This window comes from Andrena cerasifolii, unplaced genomic scaffold, assembly GCF_050908995.1.
Source record: "Andrena cerasifolii isolate SP2316 unplaced genomic scaffold, iyAndCera1_principal scaffold0024, whole genome shotgun sequence".
Lineage (NCBI taxonomy): Eukaryota > Metazoa > Arthropoda > Insecta > Hymenoptera > Andrenidae > Andrena > Andrena cerasifolii.
Window position 1 is genome coordinate 18,140 of NW_027484917.1, and position 23,834 is coordinate 41,973.

Genomic DNA, 23,834 nt, shown 5'->3' on the forward strand with positions numbered 1-23,834 from the left:
AAAGAGAGTACGTGTGATCGCTACTATCATCTGTATGTTCCTTTTTTCTGTTTAATTATATTTTCTCTTGTTCCTTGCCCAACGAGTTGTATAGCCCGTTAAACCTCAAATCCGAATTCCCACAAATCTTTGGGGGCCCCTCCGGGATCGGATAAAAGCTATTAGCGGGTGTTTTGTGAAAAGTCGCGTAATACGCGCATCGTGTGTCGCAAGTGCGAAAATGGCGAGTGAGGACGAAAGTGCGAGCCTAAAGCAAGGTTCACAAAGAGGGTCCAAGGTGAATATACAGACGAGTGAAGTCTCTCGAATGAAAATAGTTGATCTTCGGGAAGAGTTGCGAGTGCGTAAATTGAAATCGTCAGGCAAGAAACCCGATCTAGTTGAAAGGCTAAATGCGGCGTTGTTGCTGGACGATGCTAGGGAAGATGGCGACGAAAGCGAAAGTGAACACGAAACCGATAACGACGTAGAGCAGGTGTGTAATAAATCGGGATACACACCAACGTTCAAAGAAGTGGAAGAGTCTATGGAAAAATTCTCAGGAGACGGAAAGAGAAGCATTAAGAATTGGCTGAAAGACTTCGAGGACACGGCAAAATTGTGTAAATGGACTGAGACGCAGAAACTGATATATGCGAAACGACTTCTGTGCGGGTCTGCGAAATTGTATGTAAGCTACGAACGATGTACGCGCACGTGGAGTGAATTGAAACGGTCGTTACGCAACGAATTTTCTAAATCCGTGAACAGCCATTCAGTGCATCAAGAGTTGATAGAGCGGGAAAAGAGAGAGACCGAGTCTTACCACGAATACATGTACAACATGCTCGACATCGCGTCGCAAGTGAGCATGGAAACAGCGGCCATCATGCAATATATTATAGATGGTATTGCGGACGAAGAACCAAACAAAGTAATACTATACGGTGCGAAGGACATTCAAGAATTCAAGGACAAGCTGATCCAGTACGATACTATGAAGAAGAAGCAAATAGGCGGTGCGAGAGGGAAGAAAGAAGCCAACGCGAGCGAGACAAAGCATACACCCAGGAAACCAGCGTTCCGTGTAAACAGTGAAGCGATTCCCGTGCGAACAGCGAGGCGATGATATTACTGTGGTGATAAAATGCATAGAAGCACTGAATGCCCAACTAAAGGTAAGGGCACCAAATGTTTTAAGTGCTAAAATTACGGACATATAGCGGCAAAATGTCCCGAAGCCGCGAACGCGGCACAATCGAGCTGTAGTGCGGTAGAATCAAAGAGGCGGCAAGCGTGCAAGAATGTATACATAGAGTCGCGAGAAGTATGCGCGTTGATTGATTCGGGAAGTGACCTTAGTTTAATAAGAGCGGCTACATATGTACGAATCGGCGCACCGGCGTTATCTCAACGAAAAACCCAGTTTCGGGGGGTAGGCTCTAGCGAGAATTCTACGCTAGGTGATTTCAATGTCAAAGTTCAAATCGATCAAATCGAACACGATATAGTTTTTCACGTAGTGTCCGACGCGCTTATTACGCATGATGCCATAATCGGGTACATTTTTCTGAGAACCGCTGACGTTTGCATGCGAGACGGAAATATCACCATAGCGAGAACACCGAACGTAATGGAGGATCTTCCGGAAGTGTTGCATATTGTTGAGCAGGGTATTAATCTAGCGCATATTCCAAAACCCGAGATTCGCGCGAGAGTAACAACTCTAGTAGAAAATTATAAACCAAACAAAACAAAAGAGGTCGGGGTCAAAATGCGAATCTCCTTGCGCGATGAGATTCCCGTGTATCGGGCACCTCGACGCCTATCCGCGCATCAAAGCAAAGCAGTAGATTCACAAATAGAAACGTGGCTTTGTGATGGGATTGTTGTATCTTCTGAGTCGGATTTTGGAAGCTCTGTCGTGCCTGTTGAAAAGGTAGACGGTACGATAAGAGTTTGCGTGGATTACAGAGAACTCAACAAGAAAATAATAAAAGATCGTTATCCTCTGCCTAATATAGAAGAACAGATTGATCGTTTGCGAGATAAACGTGTGTTCACGACTTTGGACTTAGAAAATGGTTTTTTCCATGCACCTGTAGATGAAAACAGCAGGAAAGTAGTATGGCAATGGGGATTCTAATTCAAATTTGTTTTTTTTTGTCGGCGGGCTGGCGGCGGATGACGTCATAGAGATGGCGGAGTGGTGGGGGGGTATCATCGAGGAGGAGGAGGGAACCGCGGGGTGACGGTGCGCTACTCTGGAGTGTGGTACAGACTGTCGGTAAGGAAGGTGCTACTCTGGAGCGTGGTACAGACTGTCGGTAAGGAAGAAAATATTAATTTTATGATATTAATATAAATGAAAAAACTTCTCGGGGCGACGGGGCTCGAACCCAAGACCTCCGCGGTACGAGTCAGCCGCCTAACCAACTCCCCCAAACGCCGTCTCTGACATTAGTCTTTTCCGAATGGTACATATAGCGAAACCAACGGAGCGTCACATATGTGGCACACACACACACACACACACACACACACACACACACACACACACACACACACACACACACACACACACACACAACGTCGGCGTATAATAATTTATTTTTATGAGAAATTTTATCAGAAATTGTTTCGAACGATGTCGGGAAAGATTTTCTCGGGAAAGGATTTCTCGACACCGCGTCTTCGAGGAAAAGAGAGGAGCATTACTTTAAAGTTAAAATTCTAGGAGGGAAAGAGACACCACTACATAGGGGATAGAATCGCATGCATTCTAAAGCTAACTGTATTTCAAAGCGTTCCGATTTAACGTCGCTGCGTATCGCGCGATCTCGCGTAATTCGAATCCTCTGGAACGGCCGCGCAGGGTGATGTCACTTGGCAGCGCGAAGAATGAAATGTAACACAGAAACGCAGAATCTTAAAATTAGATGACGGGGAGGATGATGGATGAGTGAAATGGTACAAATCATATACGTTTAAGATATATATTGTTACAAATCATAAAAGAATATAATTTAACATTTTTTACTACGAGCATCATGCACAATATGATTGATTGCACATGCTAACAATTCACAATCAATCAATGAATGCTGTTCGAAGTGTTCGCTTTCAGAAATTAATTTTACATAATCTGTTGGCGCGGTAGCGCTACGTAGAACGTCTACGAAAGTGGCATATTTACTGCTTACAGAGTACATATTTTCAGTTAGCCACGTATACATATGTTCAATGCAATGATTGTACGCGAATAATTTACACATCGTGGCTTCAGTCATATATATGACAACGCGATTATCGGTGATTTTAATAAGTTGATCATCATGCATACGCGTGAACTCTAGTCGTAAATGATCAATTATAATGTGAGTTTGGGGCGATGTTGCGTTGCTGCGTAATCGTTGATATGTCCACCTCGTTTTGTAGCAGGAGCTTCCACGTAGACATTGAAAAGCTTAACTCGCTGCCTTTATTGTCGGCTATGGCGATCTCAACGTGACACAAATCCATACCAATGCGAATTCCTATAGTTAGACGTTTATAAGCTGTTGCAGTCAGTGGATAATCACGCCCCAGGATCCGTACGATTGATGATTTCGATGTTTTCATCGTTTTTAGCGATACGGATCCAGAACTGTAAGAAACAAGTACATGAAATTGATACTTCGGTCGTTTGCGTTTACAGTGAATGAAGTAAATGAAAAGTGTATAGTAACGTGTACATACCTCATATTGGATTGTTGATGATGATGTAGTTGTTGCTGCTGTTGTTCACATTTATTTGGAAACCCACCATCGTTGCCGGCTGCGCAGGATGAATCGTTTAAGCTGTGTTTGTACATTTTGATGTGCACTATATTTTTTACGGAGTACCGTCTGTTCCGTCAAAGTCACTGAGGCTACTGAGCGATTGATGGAATAGCGTCCAAGAGCTCGGCTTAAATAGAGGTGCAATTGCCTCCCCCACCACAGCATTTTATTTTAAAGCTACCAATTTTTCCATAATGTTTTCCAATCTTAACATCGCAGCATATCGCGCGGTTGTATGTAATTTGAGCCCCACCTTCAAGGATAAAAGTCTCGACACGTGTTGAATGTAATATAATAACTGTGAAAGCGCCGAATCTTAGAATTATGCGGCGTCAGCAGAAACTGTGTCGGAGGATTTTGCGCGCTAATTCGTCATACGCGCGAATCATAGAAAGAATTATGCTGTATCGGTAGAAACTGCACAGAACCATGCTGGGACGGATCGCCGTTTTTGCATGCGGTGCATTCGAGTGAGGGGGTACGCCAAAAGAGTTAGGCAGAGATACCAAACCATGGTATCAGTCTTAAAAAGCGCACTCTAAACTGCACAAAGCCTCAAATCGTTGCAATGTGTTGCGAGGAAAAGACATATTTCATTTACAACCATGGGAGAATTCGCGCAAGTAGAACGCCAATTGTTGGATCAATCTGCGCGATTGATTTCACAGGAAGAATACCTCGCGTGGGAAGAACGGTGCAACGAGTGCATCGAATCGTTGGAAGAACACAGCCGAGTGAAACGCCCGCGATTATCGATCGGTGTTCAACAATCGCTGGTTGCTCGAATCGCTCATCTCGAAGGACTAAAATATTCGTTGCGCGGACGTTTCATGCATGAAGGTGCTGGACATTCGAGCACAGGACTTTTGTGGCGCGAAATAGGCACTGCGTTCGATACCCGCGTATTAACTGGTGCAGTGTTAAATTCGAACTATATCGAGCCGCGCAACTTCCTCGAGGATGCGGGGACCATTGTGCTGGAGTATGTACGAGGCGCCTTGAGGAAACATCAGAACCTCAAAGTGAACACTGTGTTCAACGGCGAATTTGTGGCGGGGGACAAACATGCTTGTAAAAGCATCAATACCCGGAACTGCGAACTCTTCGGTACATGTGATCTACAGGAGTGGTACCAACGATGCGTCATCGAACCCACCCTGGCATCGTTGGAAGAGTTTCAGGAACGCGATAGCGGATGGGCATTGATGAGGATTCTCAACCTAACCGTCAACGTTAATAAGTACAATCCGCTGCGCGCAGGGTGCCACTTCAAGTTGCCACGGGAAATATTGATGAAGAAAGCGACAATTAGCGTGCGATCCGAGGATAACGCCTGCTTCGCGCGGGCAGTGGTCGCAGCTCTCCATCCCGCCGACAGAAACCCTCATCGACCAAGTTCATATCCACATTATACATTGGTGCTAAATCTCCAAGACATTGAGTTTCCAATGTCCCTAGAGCAGCTTGGGAAGTTTGAGCGGCAGAACGGCATCTCCGTCAACGTGTACACCTTCGGGATGGAGAAAGGATCGACGGTCTTTCCGCTGCGTCTCACCAGCCAAAAGAGGGATCGACACGTCAATCTGCTCTACACGCCGAATCATGAGCACGGTGATGTAGGGCACTTTGTGCTGATCAAGGACTTATCCCGACTGGTGAGCATGCAGTTGAGCAGGCATAGAGAAAAAAAATTCATCTGCGATCGGTATGTACATAAACTTATGAAGCGTTGAAAAATATCGTTGAAAAAAAATTAAATAAAAAAAAAATTTTGATTTTTTTTGCAGATGCATGCACTACTTTGGATCTGCCGAGAAGTTGGAGGCCCATTCGCTGGACTGCGGGCAAATGAATGATTGCGCCATCCTGTTGCCCAGCGTAGGAAACAATCTGCTCAAATTCAGCAACCACTGTATGAAGGAGCGGCTCCCCTTCATGGTGTACGCCGATCTTGAGTGCATCATTGAAAAAACAGAGGACAATCACCGAATGGGTGAAATGGATAGTAAATTGCGCGCGTATCAACACCATAAAGTGCACAGCATTGCATATTATATGCATTGCTCGTACGATACATCACTGTCGACGTATCGATGTCGCCGCGACGCGGATTGTGTTTCATGGTTCGTCAACGAACTGGAAAATTTTGCAAACTTCGCCAAACCCATTCTGACCAGCAATGTTCCCATGCTTGATTTAACTCCCGAACAATGGACGACATTTCGCGATGCAACACACTGTCATATTTGCGAAGAACCATTCAAGGCTGAAGATGTACGAGTTCGCGATCATTGCCATCTATCCGGACGCTTTAGAGGCCCAGCACATTCGGAGTGCAATTTAAATTATAAAAATGCGTTTTACATCCCCATAGTTTTCCATAATTTATCCGGCTACGATTCGCATTTCATTATCGAGGAAATAGCTACCGCTTTCGAAGGCAGCGTTGACGTATTGCCCATAACGAAAGAAAAGTACATTTCATTCACAAAAAATGTTGAAGATACGGCTGACTCAGACTCGCGAAAATGTATTAAATTGCGATTCATCGATTCGTACAAATTTCTCAATACCAGTCTCGACAAATTAGCATCTTTTCTTAGCGCGGATAAATTAAAAATTTTACGATCCGAATTTGAAACATTATCCATCGAAGATTTCAATTTATTGACGCGAAAGGGGGTATTTCCATACGAATACCTTGATTGCGCGAACAAGCTGCAGGATCCATGCTTACCACCGCGCGAGTCATTCTACAGTTCGTTAACGGGTGAGACTGTATCCAAGAGCGATTACGCGCACGCCGAGATTGTCTGGCAGCGTTTCGGGATTAGAACTTTGGGCGAATACAGCGACTTGTATTTGAAAACAGATGTCTTGTTATTGGCAGATATTTTTGAAAATTTTCGCGAAAATTGTATCAAGAGTTACGGATTAGATTCAGCGCATTATTATACTTTACCTGGCTTTACGTGGGATGCCATGCTAAAACATACCAAAATTACATTCGAATTGCTCACAGACGTTGATATGGTCATGTTTATCGAACGCGGTATACGTGGCGGTTTAAGCCAATGTTCCGGAAGATACGCACACGCCAATAACAAGTACATGTCATCTTACAACCCATCGGAACAGTCATCGTACTTGATGTACTTTGACGTGAACAATTTGTACGGATGGGCAATGTGCCAGCCCCTACCATACGCCAAATTCCAATGGGTCGAAGATGTCGCAAATTTTGACGTGTCTTCGATCGCTGTCGATTCGCCCACGGGATACATTCTCGAGGTAGATCTGGAATATCCGCAACGTCTGCACGACGCTCACGCCGATCTACCGTTCTGCCCGACGCGTGCCAAACCACCTGGCAGCAGACAGGACAAGTTACTCGCGACGGTATACGATAAGCAGCGTTACGTTATCCATTATCGCAACCTGCAGCAGTGCACGAGTCACGGTCTTCGTATTACAAAGATACACCGCGCGCTTCAATTCGCTCAATCTCCCTGGCTCCGCGATTACATCGAACTCAATACACGGTTTAGAACATGCGCGACAAACGACTTTGAAAAAAATTTGTACAAATTGATGAACAACGCAGTATTCGGTAAAACTATGGAAAATGTGCGAAATCAGGTGGACGTAAAACTTTTAACACATTGGGAAGGGCGATATGGCGCGGAGGCAATGATCGCGAAACCGAATTTCCACAGCAGAAGTGTTTTTTCGGAAAATTTAATAGCTGTTGAATTGCGAAAACTCGAGGTGAAATTCAACAAACCGATATATGTGGGTATGTGCATTCTAGACATATCAAAAATTTGTTTGTACGAATTTCATCACGAGTACATGTCTCCACTATATGGCCAAAAATGTAAAATTCTATACACAGACACTGATAGCCTCATCTATCACATTCGATGCGATGATATCTACGAGTCCGTGAAACGCAATATCGATAGATTCGACACAAGCGATTATCCTACTGACAATACATATAATATTCCGCGTTTAAATAAGAAGGTTCCGGGGCTGATGAAGGACGAAAATAATGCTTGGTCTAACAACCCTTGAAACTTACCATACAATACCCAACATCGACTCCAGCAACGATAAATTCTACTTCACCACAAACTATGAGACCAATAGCAGCGTCGGCACCAGCCTTGAATACATTACGATTCCCCACGGTTCATACGAATTAGACGCCATTGCCAAGTATTTGAAACAGCGATTACTCGAGCGATATCCTCAAAAACTCGATGGCACCAATGCCAACGATGGTAGCGACAGCGATGAGTATCCTATAGTGTTGCGTCCCAACAACAACACCATGAAAAGTGAGCTGTACTGCTCGTGCATTGAGGACTTTACGAAGCCCAATAACATTGGATCGTTACTGGGATTCTCGACGAATCGCGTATTAGAACCGGAACAATGGCACGAATCGGACGATCCGATTAATATCATGAATGTGAACATTATTCGCGTAGAATGTAGCGTGACCGCTGGCGCGTACAGCAATGGGAAGCGCGTACATACCATACATGAATTTTCTCCCAGAGTACCGCCGGGATATAAGATATCGGAAACGCCCGCGCAGATCATTTACCTTCCAATCACCGCACAGGTCATTTCGGATCTAACGATACGTGTTGTGGATCAAGACGGGCGGTTGCTTGATTTTCGAGGTGAAGAGATTACCATCAGACTGCACGTACGACGACGTCGATGATAATACATGTGGTGCAGTCGTATGAGATGCTTGTGTTGAACGACTCCAGATACACGTTTCTTCCAAACGAAATTGTTTGCAGCAACAACAACAACAACAACAACAACAACAACAACTGCAACTGCAACAGCTCTGATTACGCTAAAAAGAAGAGGCTCAGTGCTGCGAACATTGCATTTTTTAAATCGCTGGGATTCATTGTACGCAATTAAGTTGAAAAATGACCGACATTCTAAGCATTGGCGCGAAGCCGACGTTTGATGATCGCATCGTCAAACTTGAGACTCACACATACAACCCTTACGTCAACACGACGTTTGGATACAGCGATGAGATAAGAATACCTATACAGCAACAGGATTTATACACATTACCGTGTGAAAGTTTCCTCTACCTGGAGGGGAAATTGACGATAAATAAGCCGAATGATGTATCAACGGTGATGTTGGGAAATAATTGCATGGCATTCATATTTGATGAGATTCGATATGAACTGAATGGTGTGGAGATTGATCGCAACAGAAACGTTGGAATAACTAGCACGCTTAAAAACTATGTATCGATGACATCTGATGAAGACAAAAATATGGAGAATGCGGGATGGGGCTTGAAACGGCACGATGAGCTAATAGTGAGAAATCATTTCAATTTTTGCATCCCGCTCAAATATTTGTTGGGATTTTGCGAGGACTACAAACGCATGGTTATTAATGCGCGTCACGAATTGATTTTAATACGATCGCGCAACGATAACAATTCTCTAATAGGATCGCCGACGTTGGAACCAGAAATTGAATTACTTAAAGTGCAATGGCGGATGCCTCACGTGACGCTGAACGACGTTAATAAGCTGTCGTTGCTACATGCTTTGGAAAGTGGACAAAACCTGAGCATTAGTTTTCGCTCGTGGGATCTGTACGAGTATCCTCTCTTACAGAGCACGACCAAGCATTCGTGGGCCGTGAAGGCAGCTGCACAGTTGGAGAAGCCGCGATACATTATCTTTGCTCTACAGACTGCTCGAAAGAATGTGATGACTGAAGATGTTACTCGATTTGACCACTGCAAATTGACCAATGTAAAACTTTTTCTCAACTCGGAATTTTACCCGTACGATGACATGAACTTGGACTTTGACAAGAATAGGCACGCCATCTTATTTAACATGTATACGCATTTTCGTAAATCGTATTACGGACATAGTTGCAACGAGGCATTATTCACCGTAGCCCAATTTTTGCAATTTGGCCCCCTCGTGGTGATTGATTGCTCGCGACAAAATGAGTCGATCAAGAATAGCACCGTGGACGTGCGCATAGAATTTGATTGTAAAGAAAACGTACCTGCAAATACTACGGCCTACTGTTTGATTCTGCACGATCGGGTGGTTGAATACAATCCGCTGACAAATGTGGTGCGCAAAATCAATTAAATTACTGCGCTACTTGCCCGCCCTCTCCTGTACCAAATTCGTACAAAATTTCATCGTGAAAATTGAGATGCTTTACGAGAAAGACTGCATTCTCCAGTCTGTCTTGGAAGCGAACGGACCTCTAAATTGTATCGATAATGGTCGTACCAACATTCGTTGACCTGCAAGGGTTCATCGTCGATGGAAGATTTGTCGCGAAGGAAGTGGCTATCCTACGAAAGGGAACAATTCTCTCGCACTATATTTTTGGGAGATCGATGCCACAATATCTTCTTACAAAATCCGACAAATCGAGCATCCGGTGGTTGGTGGCAAAACATCATGGACTACGTTGGGAAGATGGAGACGTTCCGTACAGTATGGCTAAACAGCTAATTATGAAAGCTGTAGCCGATGCGATCGACGAGGAAGATGACACACCCCATGTCGTATACGTTAAAGGGCTGCAGAAACGCGATTGGCTCATGGATTTCCTCGATGAAAATACGAGAGCGGACGTGATAATCGAGACGCTAGACATTGACTACGAGGATATCAAATCCCTAAATAAGCTAAACGTAGTTAATACTCTGCGATGTGGCAGACACGCAAAGCACTGTGCCATGCAAAATGTATTTAAAATATTCAACTGGTGGTCTAAACGCCAGAGGGAAATACACAAATAAAATATAATCAATTTTTAATGCATAACTGTTTTTTCTTCACCCTCCTCAACCTCCAACCTTCTGCATGTACGCTAGATTAAGACGATAGTTGTAATTATGTACAAGTAGTAGTACGATTCATGATCAACGCGGTATGATAGACGTTCGATAGATGTTCAGACTGGTACGTTAGGCGTTGAAAGTGGTATGATAGATGTTCAAAGTGGTACGATAGACGTTCGATAGATGTTCAAAGTGGTACGATAGATGACGTTGAAAGTGGTCCAATACACGTTTGATACACGTTCAGAGTGGTATGGTAGATATTCAATACGTGATCAGAGTGGTATGGTCTAGTCGAATGATGTGTGCAAAGAAGAAGGGAGAAGAATTCGAAGAACATGATAAGTGCGCTCCGAGAACGGTCAGTGAAGAAGAAGATAAGTACATGGAGGAGGAGAATGGTCAGCGAAAATGCAGGTGGCCTGTGATAAAGATGGCGAAGAACAAATGCATCCTATTTTGCAAAGCTATGCATTTCTCGATTTCATCATTGGAGGGGGTTTTGACGTGCGAGAGCCAGGAGATGTATCGAGACCAGTTGCATTCAAATCGTGACAGCAGCTGTGACAGTGAGCTTGTGCTTTGTGAGCATCATTTTTTTCCTAAAAAATGGGATTCATACGAATTGCCCCTGAGTGCAGAGAGAATCCAGAGGTATGTACTTAACAATATAAAAGTAGAGAGAGATGATGCGTTTTGGAAAAGAGAAATGGAGCCAAAACTTGTTCAATTTTATTTAGAATGCATGCTACCCGAATTAATAGATAGTCGGCACAATAGGTGCATGACTATTCGGGAGCCACAATTTATTCTAGCAGAGAGAGCGAAAGAAAAACCGAAAAGCTTGAAAAAGCGAAAAAGGTCTCCCTCCAGAAATAATCAAACTATTATAACGGCCCGGCATCGCACCGCGTTGTAAAGCGCGGTACCACTGAACCCGTCAGTGGTGACAAGTGCCAGCGATGGCACTTTTACTCGCGGATCATATGATCACGCGAGTCGATCGACGCCGCCGTCACTTCCCCAAAGAAGTGAAGAAGAAAATAATAAATATGATCGATCCGGCGTCGCACCGCTGACTATCGTCAGTGGTGACAAGTGCCAGCGATGGCACTTTTACTCGCGGATCATATGATCACGCGAGTCGATCGACGCCGCCGTCACTTCCCCAAAGAAGTGACGAAGAAAATAATAAATATGATCGATCCGGCGTCGAACCGCTGACTATCGTCAGTGGTGATAAGTGCCAGCGATGGCACTTTTACTCGCGGATCATATGATCACGCGAGTCGATCGACGCCGCTGTCACTTCCCCAAAGAAGTGAAGAAGAAAATAATAAATTTAATTCACCTTTTAATTTTTTCAGACACATTTCTAAATTCACAGTAGAGCTGTTACTTTTTGACCCGTCGGGTAACCGGCTACCCGGAACAACTTCAAGCCATTGAATGTGGTATTGTTCGATCATTTTTAGCTAATATCAAACAATACCATAGACAATAAAGCATTCAATTCCTTGAAGTTGTTTCGGGTAGCCGAGTACCCGACGGGTAAAAAAGTAACAGCTCTAGTTCACAGGAGCAGACAGACGGAATCGGGCTCGATCAAATGCGCCAGGTTGATTCACACGGGCCTCGCAGGTATATATGATTTTCGACGAATTATTGAAACAAATTTTTACTTTTATATAAAACTTACAGAAATGTCTGCGATCATTTGTTACAGGCGGATTCTATACCAAATTACTGCAAACATGGTGTATGGGACAGTAATGTCAGGACAAATGGAATGATAAGTACCATATTTCAGGTAAAGTTTAACAGCTTATACATCTACAGTAAAATTTTGTACGTTTACAAAACTACAATCAAGTATTTCCTAATGAACTTCATAATGTGTTACAGATCCACACTGCCTATGTCATCTTTCGGTACGAGCGACCTAAGAAAATTGTAGGAAGACCGTCAAAGAAGAAGAGGAAATACACCAAATGAGAGAAGATAATATTATTACAGTATTGTCTCGTTAGCGGATCGCTGATCCGGATCGGTGTTGAACAGTCAGTGTGAACAGAGGCCTAATTCCGAGTATTCGTTTCTCGCTTCTTTCTGGCCGAAGTGGGGAGCGAGATGGGATGCTTTGCGTGCGCGACAGGCGCGAACGTAAAGGACGGAGTGTCACGGCGTCCGAAAGACGGAGCGAGAAAAACATCAACGCGTCGCGTCTGCTCGCGCCCGTTCTCGCTCGGTTTCAGTCGTGGGCATAGCGAAAAGTCCACATCGTGTACACCTAAGATGGGCATTATCTAGATAATCAATTATTTAAATAACGTGCCGAATAAAAGATACTTCATCTTTATTCGTTATTCGAATCGTCGAATAACACGGTTTAGGTTTATTCATTATTCGCAGCTTCGAATAACACGATTTAACTTTATTCGAAACATCACGGATAAATTAATTTATTCGAAGTGAATTTATTCGGCAGCGGAAGATAATTTTTTTATTCGAGGAACTTTTATTCGAACCGTCGAATAAGGTTTTCATCTTCAGCGCGAAGGCTTCGAATAAAAGTCGAATAAACTACGGATAAAGATGAAAACCTTATTCGACGGTTCGAATGAAAGTTCCGCGAATAAAAAAATTATCTTCCGCTGCCGAATAAATTCACTTCGAATAAATTTATTTATCCGCGATGTTTCGAATAAAGATAAATCGTGTTATTCGAAGTTGCGAATAACGAATAAACGTAAAGTATCTTTTATTCGAGTTTATCTAGATATTATCTTTGCCCATCTCTGGTGTACACCAAACCGAGCCGCTAACGAGAAAATACTGTATTCTTAAAAAAATATATACTTTTTTATCTGTAATTGTCCATTTCAAAGGGGCGAAAGCTTGAATGTCGAATTTCAATTCTCCAATGAAGTTGGATTGTTTTATTGTAATGACTATAACTTGATTAGAAACAAAAAATATATAAAAAAATGTTCTGTTAAACGATTTTGTCAAAAAGGCACTAACAACTAAAAAATACTTCTAGTGTTGTGCTACAATTTCGATGGTGTTTTTCAACTTTAAATAAAAACGTGGTTCAGGATATTTCATAACAGAATATGAATCAATTTAGTATAGCCTCAAGTGTCGAAATGAATTTGTTGCGAGATATCCTGCTCCACGATTTTAAGTGAAAATACACCATCGAAATTGTAGTATAGGAAAATAATTATTTTTTAGTTTTTAATGCATTTTTCATAAAATCGTTTATTATACATTTTTTAATATACTTTTTCTAGTTTTTAGTGTTTGTGGATTTACATTACTCTTATTGCTGTATGCAGTTTAACAGTTTGCTTGAAGAATGGTTGATTTATTGTTATGGGTTATTATTTATTGGTGACTAGGTAATTTTTTCACCCACTCGGAGTTTTTTCATAATTTTGTATTGTCAACCAAACTACGCACCTCTGCAAAGTTTCGAGGGAATTGGATGGTTGAAAGTGGTTTAAAATTGAGTTTCCACATTTGAATCAAACAAACAAACACGCAGAGGATCGTAGCTAAATAAAATCGTTTAATGGGACATTCCCAAATTTCAGTATTGTTAGTACTGAACTCTGGTTTATATTGATAAATTTTTACAACCGTGGAATAACAATTCCGAAGAAAACCATGTACAAAACTATTATTGAAACAGACAATTCTTGTTGATATAAAAGATAATTTGATGTATAGTTAGATGAAAAAAAGCGGCATATGTTTTTAGAAGAATTACAGCATTCATAAATTTCATTACGATGGACATGTTACACTTCGGTGATGTACCTTATTCAAATTGTATGCTTTGAATTTGCACATTGATTATACAAAGTATTGCATCGTTCTATGTATAAATAAATACTAAATTAGTATTGTTTCATTGACATGTTTCCTAACTTCACTACTCAACCTCTCTATCTTTCAATAGTGTTATCCTCCTTTACGTTCAGTGAGGCTCTGATGCTAGACGCAGGAATTGGCGGGCTCCAGCTACAGCTGATGCACGAGGAAACACCTACAGCGGTGGTTATGTGTGCGTGACTGACGCACCGCAGTTCCTCACACATAACCACCGCTCCTGTCGATGTTCCCCCCTCGATCAGCGGTACATGGAGCCCGGCGATCGCTGCCTAGACGCAGCTCTCGTGCCGTATTCCTCCAAGCTTCTCAATAGAAGGAGCTGTGGCAACAGCGCGGCAGAGACGGAGACAACAGAACATGCGGCAACTATGCTGTCAAAAATTCGTCTACGTAGAGTACCGGTAGATGTCACCATTGTACAACTTCTTTTTACCGACCGCAGGAGTTTCATTAGGGTCCGTCTGTTTACAAGGGCGCTTCGATCGATTCGGACCATAACAAAAAGGAGACGGCCCCCTTAAACCCACCACCGTTATAATCGGGTATCAAAAACTGCACATATATATATATATATATATATATATATATATATATAAAAAGTATAAGCGTGATACATATAATACTGTCGAATAAAAGATCATGGCACGCGGTACGTAACGCCATCGAAGAACAAGGCACGATCGACTCGAATGATCTAGATCAATCCCGTATAAAGAGGGAGGGGATAGGGCAGCAGGGCACCCATGGCGGGAAGCGTAAATCTGTTCAATCCCCCACTTTTACGATTCCCAAGTTCATTGTTTGGGTGCAATTTTTATGTGCAACGCGATTGAATGCCTTGGTCATTATGTCTGCTACATTTTCGTTCGACTGAACATATCTCAAGCTAATTGATTCTTTCTGCAATTCTTCTCTGACAATATGGCATGCTATGTTTATATGTCTTGTTCGCAAATTTTCTATTCGACTTTTTGAAAAAGCTATTGCCGCTCTGTTATCGCAATATAGATCGCACTTCCCTGAAAATTGTTTAAATAAATTTAGTTCGTTTAGAAACATGCTCAGCCACGTGGATTGTTTTACACCTGATGCTAGAGCTACATATTCGGCTTCCATTGTTGACATGGATATGTTTTTCTGTTTAGACGCCATCCAATCTATAGTATTAGATCCTATCTTTACTACTACACCTGTAAATGAATGGCTATCATCTACGTCTCCTGCCCAATCCGCATCGCAGAAAATCTCGATTTTCGGTTCCTTGTTACACTTATAATCTAACGTATAATCTTTGGTCTTACTTAAATAACGTAATACGTGTTTCGCGTGTATACAATGCATTTCGCTTGGATGTGTATTAAATTGTGACAATTTTGTTGTGGCAAACAATATATCTGGTCTGGTACGCAAAGCTACATACATTAGTGAACCAATTAATTCTCGATATGCCGTCTTTGCTCTTTCGCTTAGATAGTTTGATTGCATGTCTTTTGCTAATTTTAATCCTGGCTCTAACGGTGTCGCAGAACCCCTACATTCTTTCATATTATACTTATTTACCAATGACTCTATGTATGTCTTTTGACGTAATGTAACTTTCTTATTATTTCTTTCTACCTTAACGCCTAACATGTGTAGGAAATTGTATAAAAAATGAGATTATACGCGGGTTTGTATTGGATTTATTAGTAGATATTCTGACACACAGAAAACGCAAAAGGAGTAAGTGAAGTTGAATTGAAAATAAAGGAAAATAGAGACTCTGATTGCCCGCGGCTATTGTCTCTCGGTTTCTCGCCTAACGTCTGGCGAATTCGAAAACCATCTCCCGACTAACGACTGCCGTTTCGAGGCATCGCCTTTGTCGTCGCAAACGCACACGCATACACACACCTTCGCTCCAAGGAGAGGCCAGTGTCGCCGACTGTTTACATTTAATAATTGTTTTGATCGCGACCGGTAACTGCCGGTTATTTTGTTACTACACATGTGATTTATATCACCTAAGTCTTTCGTTTCGTATTTTTGGCTTATAGACTTTACAAAATTATTAATTGACTTTGGGTCGTTTGAAAATAGGAAAATATCATCTACATATACTACTGCTATGGTCCAGTATCTATTTCTATACACGCAAGTAGATGAACGTAATCTTTCAAACCCTTTTTCCGTAAGAAAACGATCCAATTCGTCATTCCAGTTTCTCCCAGATTGTTTTAGTCCATATATGGGCCGTTTTAGTCTTACTATTCTTTCTCTTTCATTTTGGTGTGCCGGAGTCAATCTCATGTATATCTCTTCTTCGAGTTTTCCATAGAGATATGTGCATTTTATATCTAATTGTCTAGTAAACCAGTTGAAGAAAACTGAAATAGCTATTAGAAGTCGTATTATTGAGAAATTCGCGACGGGTGCGTAAGTTTCGTTGTAATTGATTCCCTTCTGTTGGGAAAAACTTTGAGCTACTAACCTGGCTTTGAATCTATGTACATTACCTTCGCTATCTTTCTTTATTTTAAAAACCGATTTACTGCCAATACATTTTCGTCCAGCGGGCAAATGGTCTACTATTTCCCAGGTTTCTCGTTGAATTAGACTATTCATCTCGTCGCTTATGACCTGTTCCCACTGGCTTGCTTGTGGGGTTGACATGGCTTCATCTAGTGTGCTTGGTTCAACGATTTCCATGAAATTCAGTTCTACGCTGTCTGTGTCTTCACCTTCCGAAGGAGTTGTCTCGCTTTCTTGTACTTTGGGTTTGCCCCTCCTTCCGTATGGATTTCTGATAATCTTTTTTGGTCTACCAACCTTTTTCTTTGGTTTTGTATCCTTTACCCCCACTATTTCGTCGGTCGCGTCGATTTCTTGGGGTTCAGTTTCTGTTTATTCGACATCCGTTTGTCTTGATTCAATCGCCGTTTCTTCTCCTGGCCAAGTGTTATTGTACGTGTATTCGTATTGACTATCTCCACGATATATCCATTCGTATCCCATTTTGTCCTCTGCGAAACGCACATGCTTGGTAATAATTACGTCTTGTTTCTTTGGACACCATAAGCGGTAACCTTTCGTCTGAGTTGCATACCCAATGAATATACAAGGGACTGCTCTGTCGTCTAGTTTCTTTTGTCCCTGTTTCGGTAGATGAGCGTAGGCTAGCGATCCGTATACTTTTAGGTGCCTTACGCTTGGAGTTCGCCCTGTCCAAATAGTGAGTGGGATTTGATCCTTGAGGGATGTATGGGATACTCGATTTCCAATGTAGGCAGCCGTGGCAACCGCCTCTGCCCAAAACTTTTGAGGTAATTGAGCTGACCTGAGCATTGATCTCACTAGATCGAGCAACGTCCTATTGATGCGTTTGGCTATTCCGTTCATTTGAGGCGTTTCTACATTTGACTTTTCGTGTTTTATACCTTTTTCCTCAAAGTAGTTATTCAATTCTTTATTACAGTACTCTTTTCCGTTATCGGAGCAAAATCACTTAATTCTGTTACCTGTTTCTAATTCTACTTTTGCAATGTATTTTCTGATGTGATCTTTAACCTCATCCTTCGAGTTCAAGAATGCGATAGTAGTGTGTCTCGAATAGTCGTCGACGAATGTAGCGAAATATCGCTTTCCACTCAGCGATTTGACTGGCATAGGTCCACAGATATCTGAGTGAATGAGCTCGCAGACTTCTCGCGACTGGCGATCTTTAATTTTTCGACAAGGGATTTTTGTCGACTTACCAATACAGCAATCTTCGCATATACTCTCGTCTATCATTGTGTTCTCTAGTCCGTGAACACGATTTGATCCCGCTGTCTTTTCGATCGTCTTCTGATTAACGTGGCAAAACCACCGATGCCATATACTATTATCTTTTACCGTTACGCTATGAGATTCTACTAATTGTTCTGTGTTTACTACCGTTTTCGCTCGTGCTACGTATAGGTCATTTTTTCTATCTGCTATGCACATGATTCGTCCATTTGTTATGTCACGTATTTTTGCTTTTCCATTCCTAATAATGACCTCTTTTGCCCTTTGTTCTATTTGAGAGACGGACATTAAATTTTTTCTAACGTTAGGTACATAGTATACATTGTGCAACGTTACATACTGGGTTTCGTTGCCGATAAAGGATTTTATTACGATATCACCAATTCCCTTCTCCTCAAATTTATCGTTTCCTTTCCCATTTGGTTCTGCTGCTGTGTTAATTGGCTCTAATCGAATTTCTTTAAAAGTTTTGAACCATTCTCTACGTATACATACGTGGTGTGTGCAGCCACTATCTAACAACCATGTACCTTCTATATCAATATTATTTAGCGACAATAAGAATCCTTCATTATTAACTCTGTTTGTATTATTAGAGTTTTGACGATGATTTTGATTCTTGTTTTTATTCTTTAACCAACAGTTCTTTATGTCATGTCCCTGTTTCTTACAATATGAGTAAAACGCGGTCTTGGTCTATTTAACGAGCTTGTAATTTTGTTCGGTACTTGCCTGGGTCCTTTTCCAAGTTGCAATGCCTCCTTGTGGCCTTCATCCTCATCTCCGTGGCGAGATTTACGTCTATCAAATTCGGTGAGAAGTGATTTTGTGATCTCCGCCGATGTAAACTTGTCGTCTGGTAGGCTGGCTAGGGACATATTTAAGTTTTCATAATTATCTGGCAATCCTGCCAGTAGAATATATGCCATGTCCTCATCCTTTACGTCGGAACCTGCTTCATTAAGATTATTTGCCACAACTTTTATTCTAGAAATATATGACGATATGGATTCTTCTTCCTTCATTTTAGACTGGTAAAGCTGTTTCTTCAATTGCATTATTCTTACTCTAGATTTGGGCTGATGCACTTGTTCTAATGCTTTCCATGCTTCATGTGCGTTAGCGCAGTCTTCTATGTGCACTTGTTGGTTCGGTTCTACATGCAGTCCTATAGCTGCTATCGCTTTATCGTCATTTGCCTCAAGTAGTTTCTTTTGTTCAGCTGTGGCGTTTTGTGGTGATTCAGTCTTGGCGAGCACATGGTTTAATAGGCCTTTACCTTTTAGATACCATTTCATTTCTATTTTCCAAGTGCGGTAGTTACCGTCCGATAACTTTGCAATTTGCAAGTCTACTTTTGTATTATCATTCATTCTTGTGGTAAATGATATTAATTTGCTCACCTGTTGCAGAGTTGAAAAATGAAAATAGGACGTGTACAGGTATAATGCCCAATGGGCTCCTTTTATTTTAATACCTTAAACACACCACCGTTATAATCGGGTATCAAAAACTGCACACATATAATATATATATATATATATATATACACACACACACATATAAATATATATATAAAGTATAAGCGTGATACATATAATACTGTCGAATAAAAGATCATGGCACGCGGTACGTAACGCCATCGAAGAACAAGGCACGATCGACTCGAATGATCTAGATCACTCCCGTATAAAGAGGGAGGGGATAGGGCAGCAGTGCACCAATGGCGGGAAGCGTAAATCTGTTCAAAAAATAAAAAATAAAGCAAAAAATATGAAAAAATTAAAAAACTAATAAATAAAAAAAAATTTTAAAATTTAAAAAAAAATTAAAAAAAAATTGAAAACAAATTTTAAAAAATTGAAAAAATAAATAAATAAAAAAATTTTTTTTTAAGAAATTTAAAAAAAAAATTTTAAAAATTAAACTTTTTTTTAATTTAAAAAAAACATATAAATACATAAAAAATGAAAAATATTTTTAAAAAATAATTAAAAATTTAATAATTTTTTAAAAAAAATAAAAAATTTAAAAAAAATTTAAAAATTAAAAAAGAGAAAAATTAAAAAATTAAAATAAATAAATAAATAAAGTAATGATAATAAATGAATTAAAGAAAAAATTAAATAAAAACAAATTTTTTAAACAATTAAAAAACAAATTTAAAATTGAAAAAAAATTAAGAAAAAAATTAAAAAAAATTAAATTAAAAAAATTTTTAAAAATTTAAAAAATAAAAAAATTTAAAGATAAATAAATACATGAATTAAAGAATAAATTAAATAATTTTTTTTTTAAATTAAAAAAAGAAATTTTAAAATTGAAAATTTTTTTTACAAAAGATAAATAAATTAAAAAATAACAAAAAATTAAAAAAAAATAAAGAAAATTAAAAAAAAATTTTTTAAATTAAAAAAAATATTTTTTAAAATTTTTAAAAAAAATTTAAAAAAATTAAAAATTTTTTTTTTTTAAATTTAAGAAATTAAAAAAAATATAGAAAATGTTACATGGGCCCTTTACGTCGATCCCGTGCTTGCTGTCCACGCGTCGCTTTTGTTTCGCAAGGGCGATCCAGCGGAATCGCCTCGCGTGTAGCAATCGAGTGGTGCTGAGCCCGTGGCAACAGCGATGGGGACAACGACCGCACTCGGCCCAATTCCCCAATTATTTCTCAGTAATCAGGGAATTGGTGAAGCAAGCGACAGCTGCCGACGGGGCAGTTTCCCCCATTCGTAGGGATCGTTCGAGGTTCGGCCCGCGATCGGGAGCCGCTAAAAAGATTATTATTATTCGAGTGCTCGAGTTAGGAAGTCGCGACGGACCAGAGGACCGTCTAGATACCGCGACCACGTCTCCACGCAGATTCCGCGAAGCGCGATCGGCCGATAGTAATTCGTAAGAAGGGTAACTCCGTCCGACACACAGGAAACGGCATAGCCGGGAGAGCCCTTGCGCGTCAATCGAGACCGACGTAGGACCGCGTAGAAGTACGTTAGAGACAGTGCGGTACGACGGGCTCTAGGCCACCGACATCCGAGAAGCACAGCGAGCGACCACGACCTACCCGTGGGTCAGCGACACTGCGAGCGACCGAAACACGAGACGGCAAGCGTGCCGCGCTGTCTCGAGGTAGGATAATCTTATTTATGTAACAATATATTTATTCTTATCGTTTCTCCCTTATATCCCCTGTACTTTATTCTTTCAACCCCTTGTCACCTTCCATATTCCCGGTAAGTATAATCAAGGTGGGCCTTAGCCCTTCGATAGAGCAAGAACCCTGTAAATCATTCCAACCGCTCGGGGTGATTTACAGGAAGTCCTATATCGGGACGTAACAAACTGGTGTCAGAAGTGGGATATGATTCTTCTAATCATCCCCTTTTAGAAGAAATGATCGCGCCGTCGCGTATAACCGTGGCCAGTCGCAATCTTATCTGCTCGTAACTTGACTACGCTTCCTATTACTCAAAGCCTTTTTGCCGAGCATTGTATAACAATGCCAGGTGGTTTGCTTAGATCCCCGTCGGATCAGCCCTCTAATGTACGAACCTCAGGTGGAATATCTTCCGTTCTTCCTCCTCCTCCCACACCGCCTTCGGGCAATGGGCTATCTTTCGGCTCGCGGACTAACGACCTAGAGACGTGTAGAATGGACGTATGGCAAGCCCGAGCCGACGAGGAGAGAGTGTATCGGGAGCTCGACCACGTTCCCCGTTTCGACCCCGACCTAGTAACTTTGGAGGACTTCGCTGCCTCGATACAGCGTGCTGTAAAACGTGTACCGCCCGGCCAGGAAGACAGATTCCTGGACGGCCTCATATTTAAATTAGACGAACCAATCAGATTCTATGTCGAGGGGAAAGGTTGTGGGAGCGTAGCCGAGCTACTTACCCTCCTCAGGGCCCGATATTCCCCATGCCGTGGTTATGAGGAGCTCCGATTGGAACTTGAGCGTATAAGCATGTTTCCGCGAGAACGTATCATAGATTTTATCCACCGCGTGTGCCGTCTGCACCGTCAGGTGACCTTAAGAGCGAAAGAACTGGTAGGGACAAATAACGAAAAGACCCTGAGGGATGACGAGCGATTGGCTCGTTCCTCTTTCATTGCTGGACTTCCCCAACGGATTTCGGCTAGGGTAGCACTACTAAATCCGGAAACGTTGGACGACGCGTTTGATTTGGCGCTTCACACACAAAGGCGAGAATTAGAGAGGGTCGGCCTTCCGCGAGAAGACGTGTACGGGCACGCTCGGAGCGCGCGCCCGCCGACCCCATACGACCCCCAGCGGCAATGGACCGAATGGAGACAGCCGGTCGAGGAGGTCCCGTACGCAGAGCCTCACTCTTCGTACTCTGCTTACAGCTCCCCTCGCTATCGAGAAGAATATTGGCGCGACGAGTACAGCCGCGAGCCGTATTATCGCGATCCGACACCGCCGCGTCGGCCAACGGCCCTGCTGACGAGGCAAGGCGAGCGTTTGCTGGACGGCAACCGCGGACAGTACGTCCCTCAGCGAAGATTAGCACGAGAGAGACCGCGATATGATAGACTGCCACGATCTCGAGAATTTGCAACGTACGAGCCTCGCGAATCCAGGGTACATGAATCCCGCGAGCCGAGAGTTTACGAACCTCGCGAATCAAGGACATACGATCCTAGAGAATCTAGAAGGCACAAAAATCGCGTATCAAGAAGACCCGTGGAACGAGAACCCTATGTAGAAAATCGCGATCATTTAAACTACCAGCGCGCCCGCCCGTTCAACCGAAACGAGGCGGGCGGGTCCTCCTCGCTGGCCCAAGGATCGCCGAGATCCCACCCGAGAAACCAGAGCCAGCGACGGTTCTCGGACGCGCTGACTCCCCCCGCATCCGGACCAAGGCCGAACAGTTGGAGAACGGTGAGGGAGAATTCATCGTAGACACGGGTTCCGCGTTAAACTTATTAGAAATACGGTACGCGAGCTCGGAAGCCCCGGTTTTAAGTAGAGACCCCATCGAAGTCGGTGGACTGAACGGAAAGGTTATGACCATGGGGACGACTCGCCTGAAAATTAATGGCAGCTGGGCGTTATTTCACGTAATAAGCATGCCCCATTTACCGGAGGGGATTGCGGGCCTCATCGGGAGCCCGTATCTGCTCCAGGAGGAAGCCATCGTATCCTATCACCAACGTACAATGGTGACCGCGAATCGTCCGATCCATCCCGTTATCTTTTCCAATTCAAAGGAATTGGAAAATACGTTGGAGGAATGCAAAAGATGCCACATGGAATTCCAGGCTCATTTAACCGAAAATCCGGAACTAGAGACAAACGGAAGTGAGGTAAACGTCTGCTTCCCCGAAAACCGCGACGGTCTCGGGGATGACGAACGGGTTTGCCCATACCCTCCCCTCGGAGACGATTTCGACATCAACGAAGATCAAGATCACGGCGATTACCGCGTTGAACGCAAGCCTACCGAAGAACGAGTACAGC

The 23,834-nt window shown here is 42.3% G+C and overlaps 1 protein-coding gene across 1 annotated transcript; it reads left to right on the top strand.

The window, feature by feature from the left end:
- Positions 1–5,249: 5,249 nt before the first annotated feature.
- On the top strand, positions 5,250–11,352 carry LOC143378008 (uncharacterized). The gene is made up of 3 exons (XM_076829885.1): positions 5,250–5,506; positions 5,589–7,746; positions 11,320–11,352. The coding sequence occupies exons 1-3, from the start codon at positions 5,250–5,252 to the stop codon at positions 11,350–11,352; spliced, it is 2,448 nt and encodes an 815-aa protein (XP_076686000.1).
- Positions 11,353–23,834: the final 12,482 nt, after the last annotated feature.

What these genes read in the sequence shown, in the direction of transcription:
- LOC143378008 (XM_076829885.1), top strand. Translation starts at nt 5,250, where the DNA reads ATGTCCCTAGAGCAGCTTGGGAAGTTTGAGCGGCAGAACGGCATCTCC. An exon ending in AAAAAATTCATCTGCGATCG is followed by an intron (nt 5,507 to 5,588) that starts GTATGTACATAA and finishes TTTTTTTTGCAG; the next exon opens with ATGCATGCACTACTTTGGAT. An exon ending in GCGATGATATCTACGAGTCC is followed by an intron (nt 7,747 to 11,319) that starts GTGAAACGCAAT and finishes CCCTGAGTGCAG; the next exon opens with AGAGAATCCAGAGGTATGTA.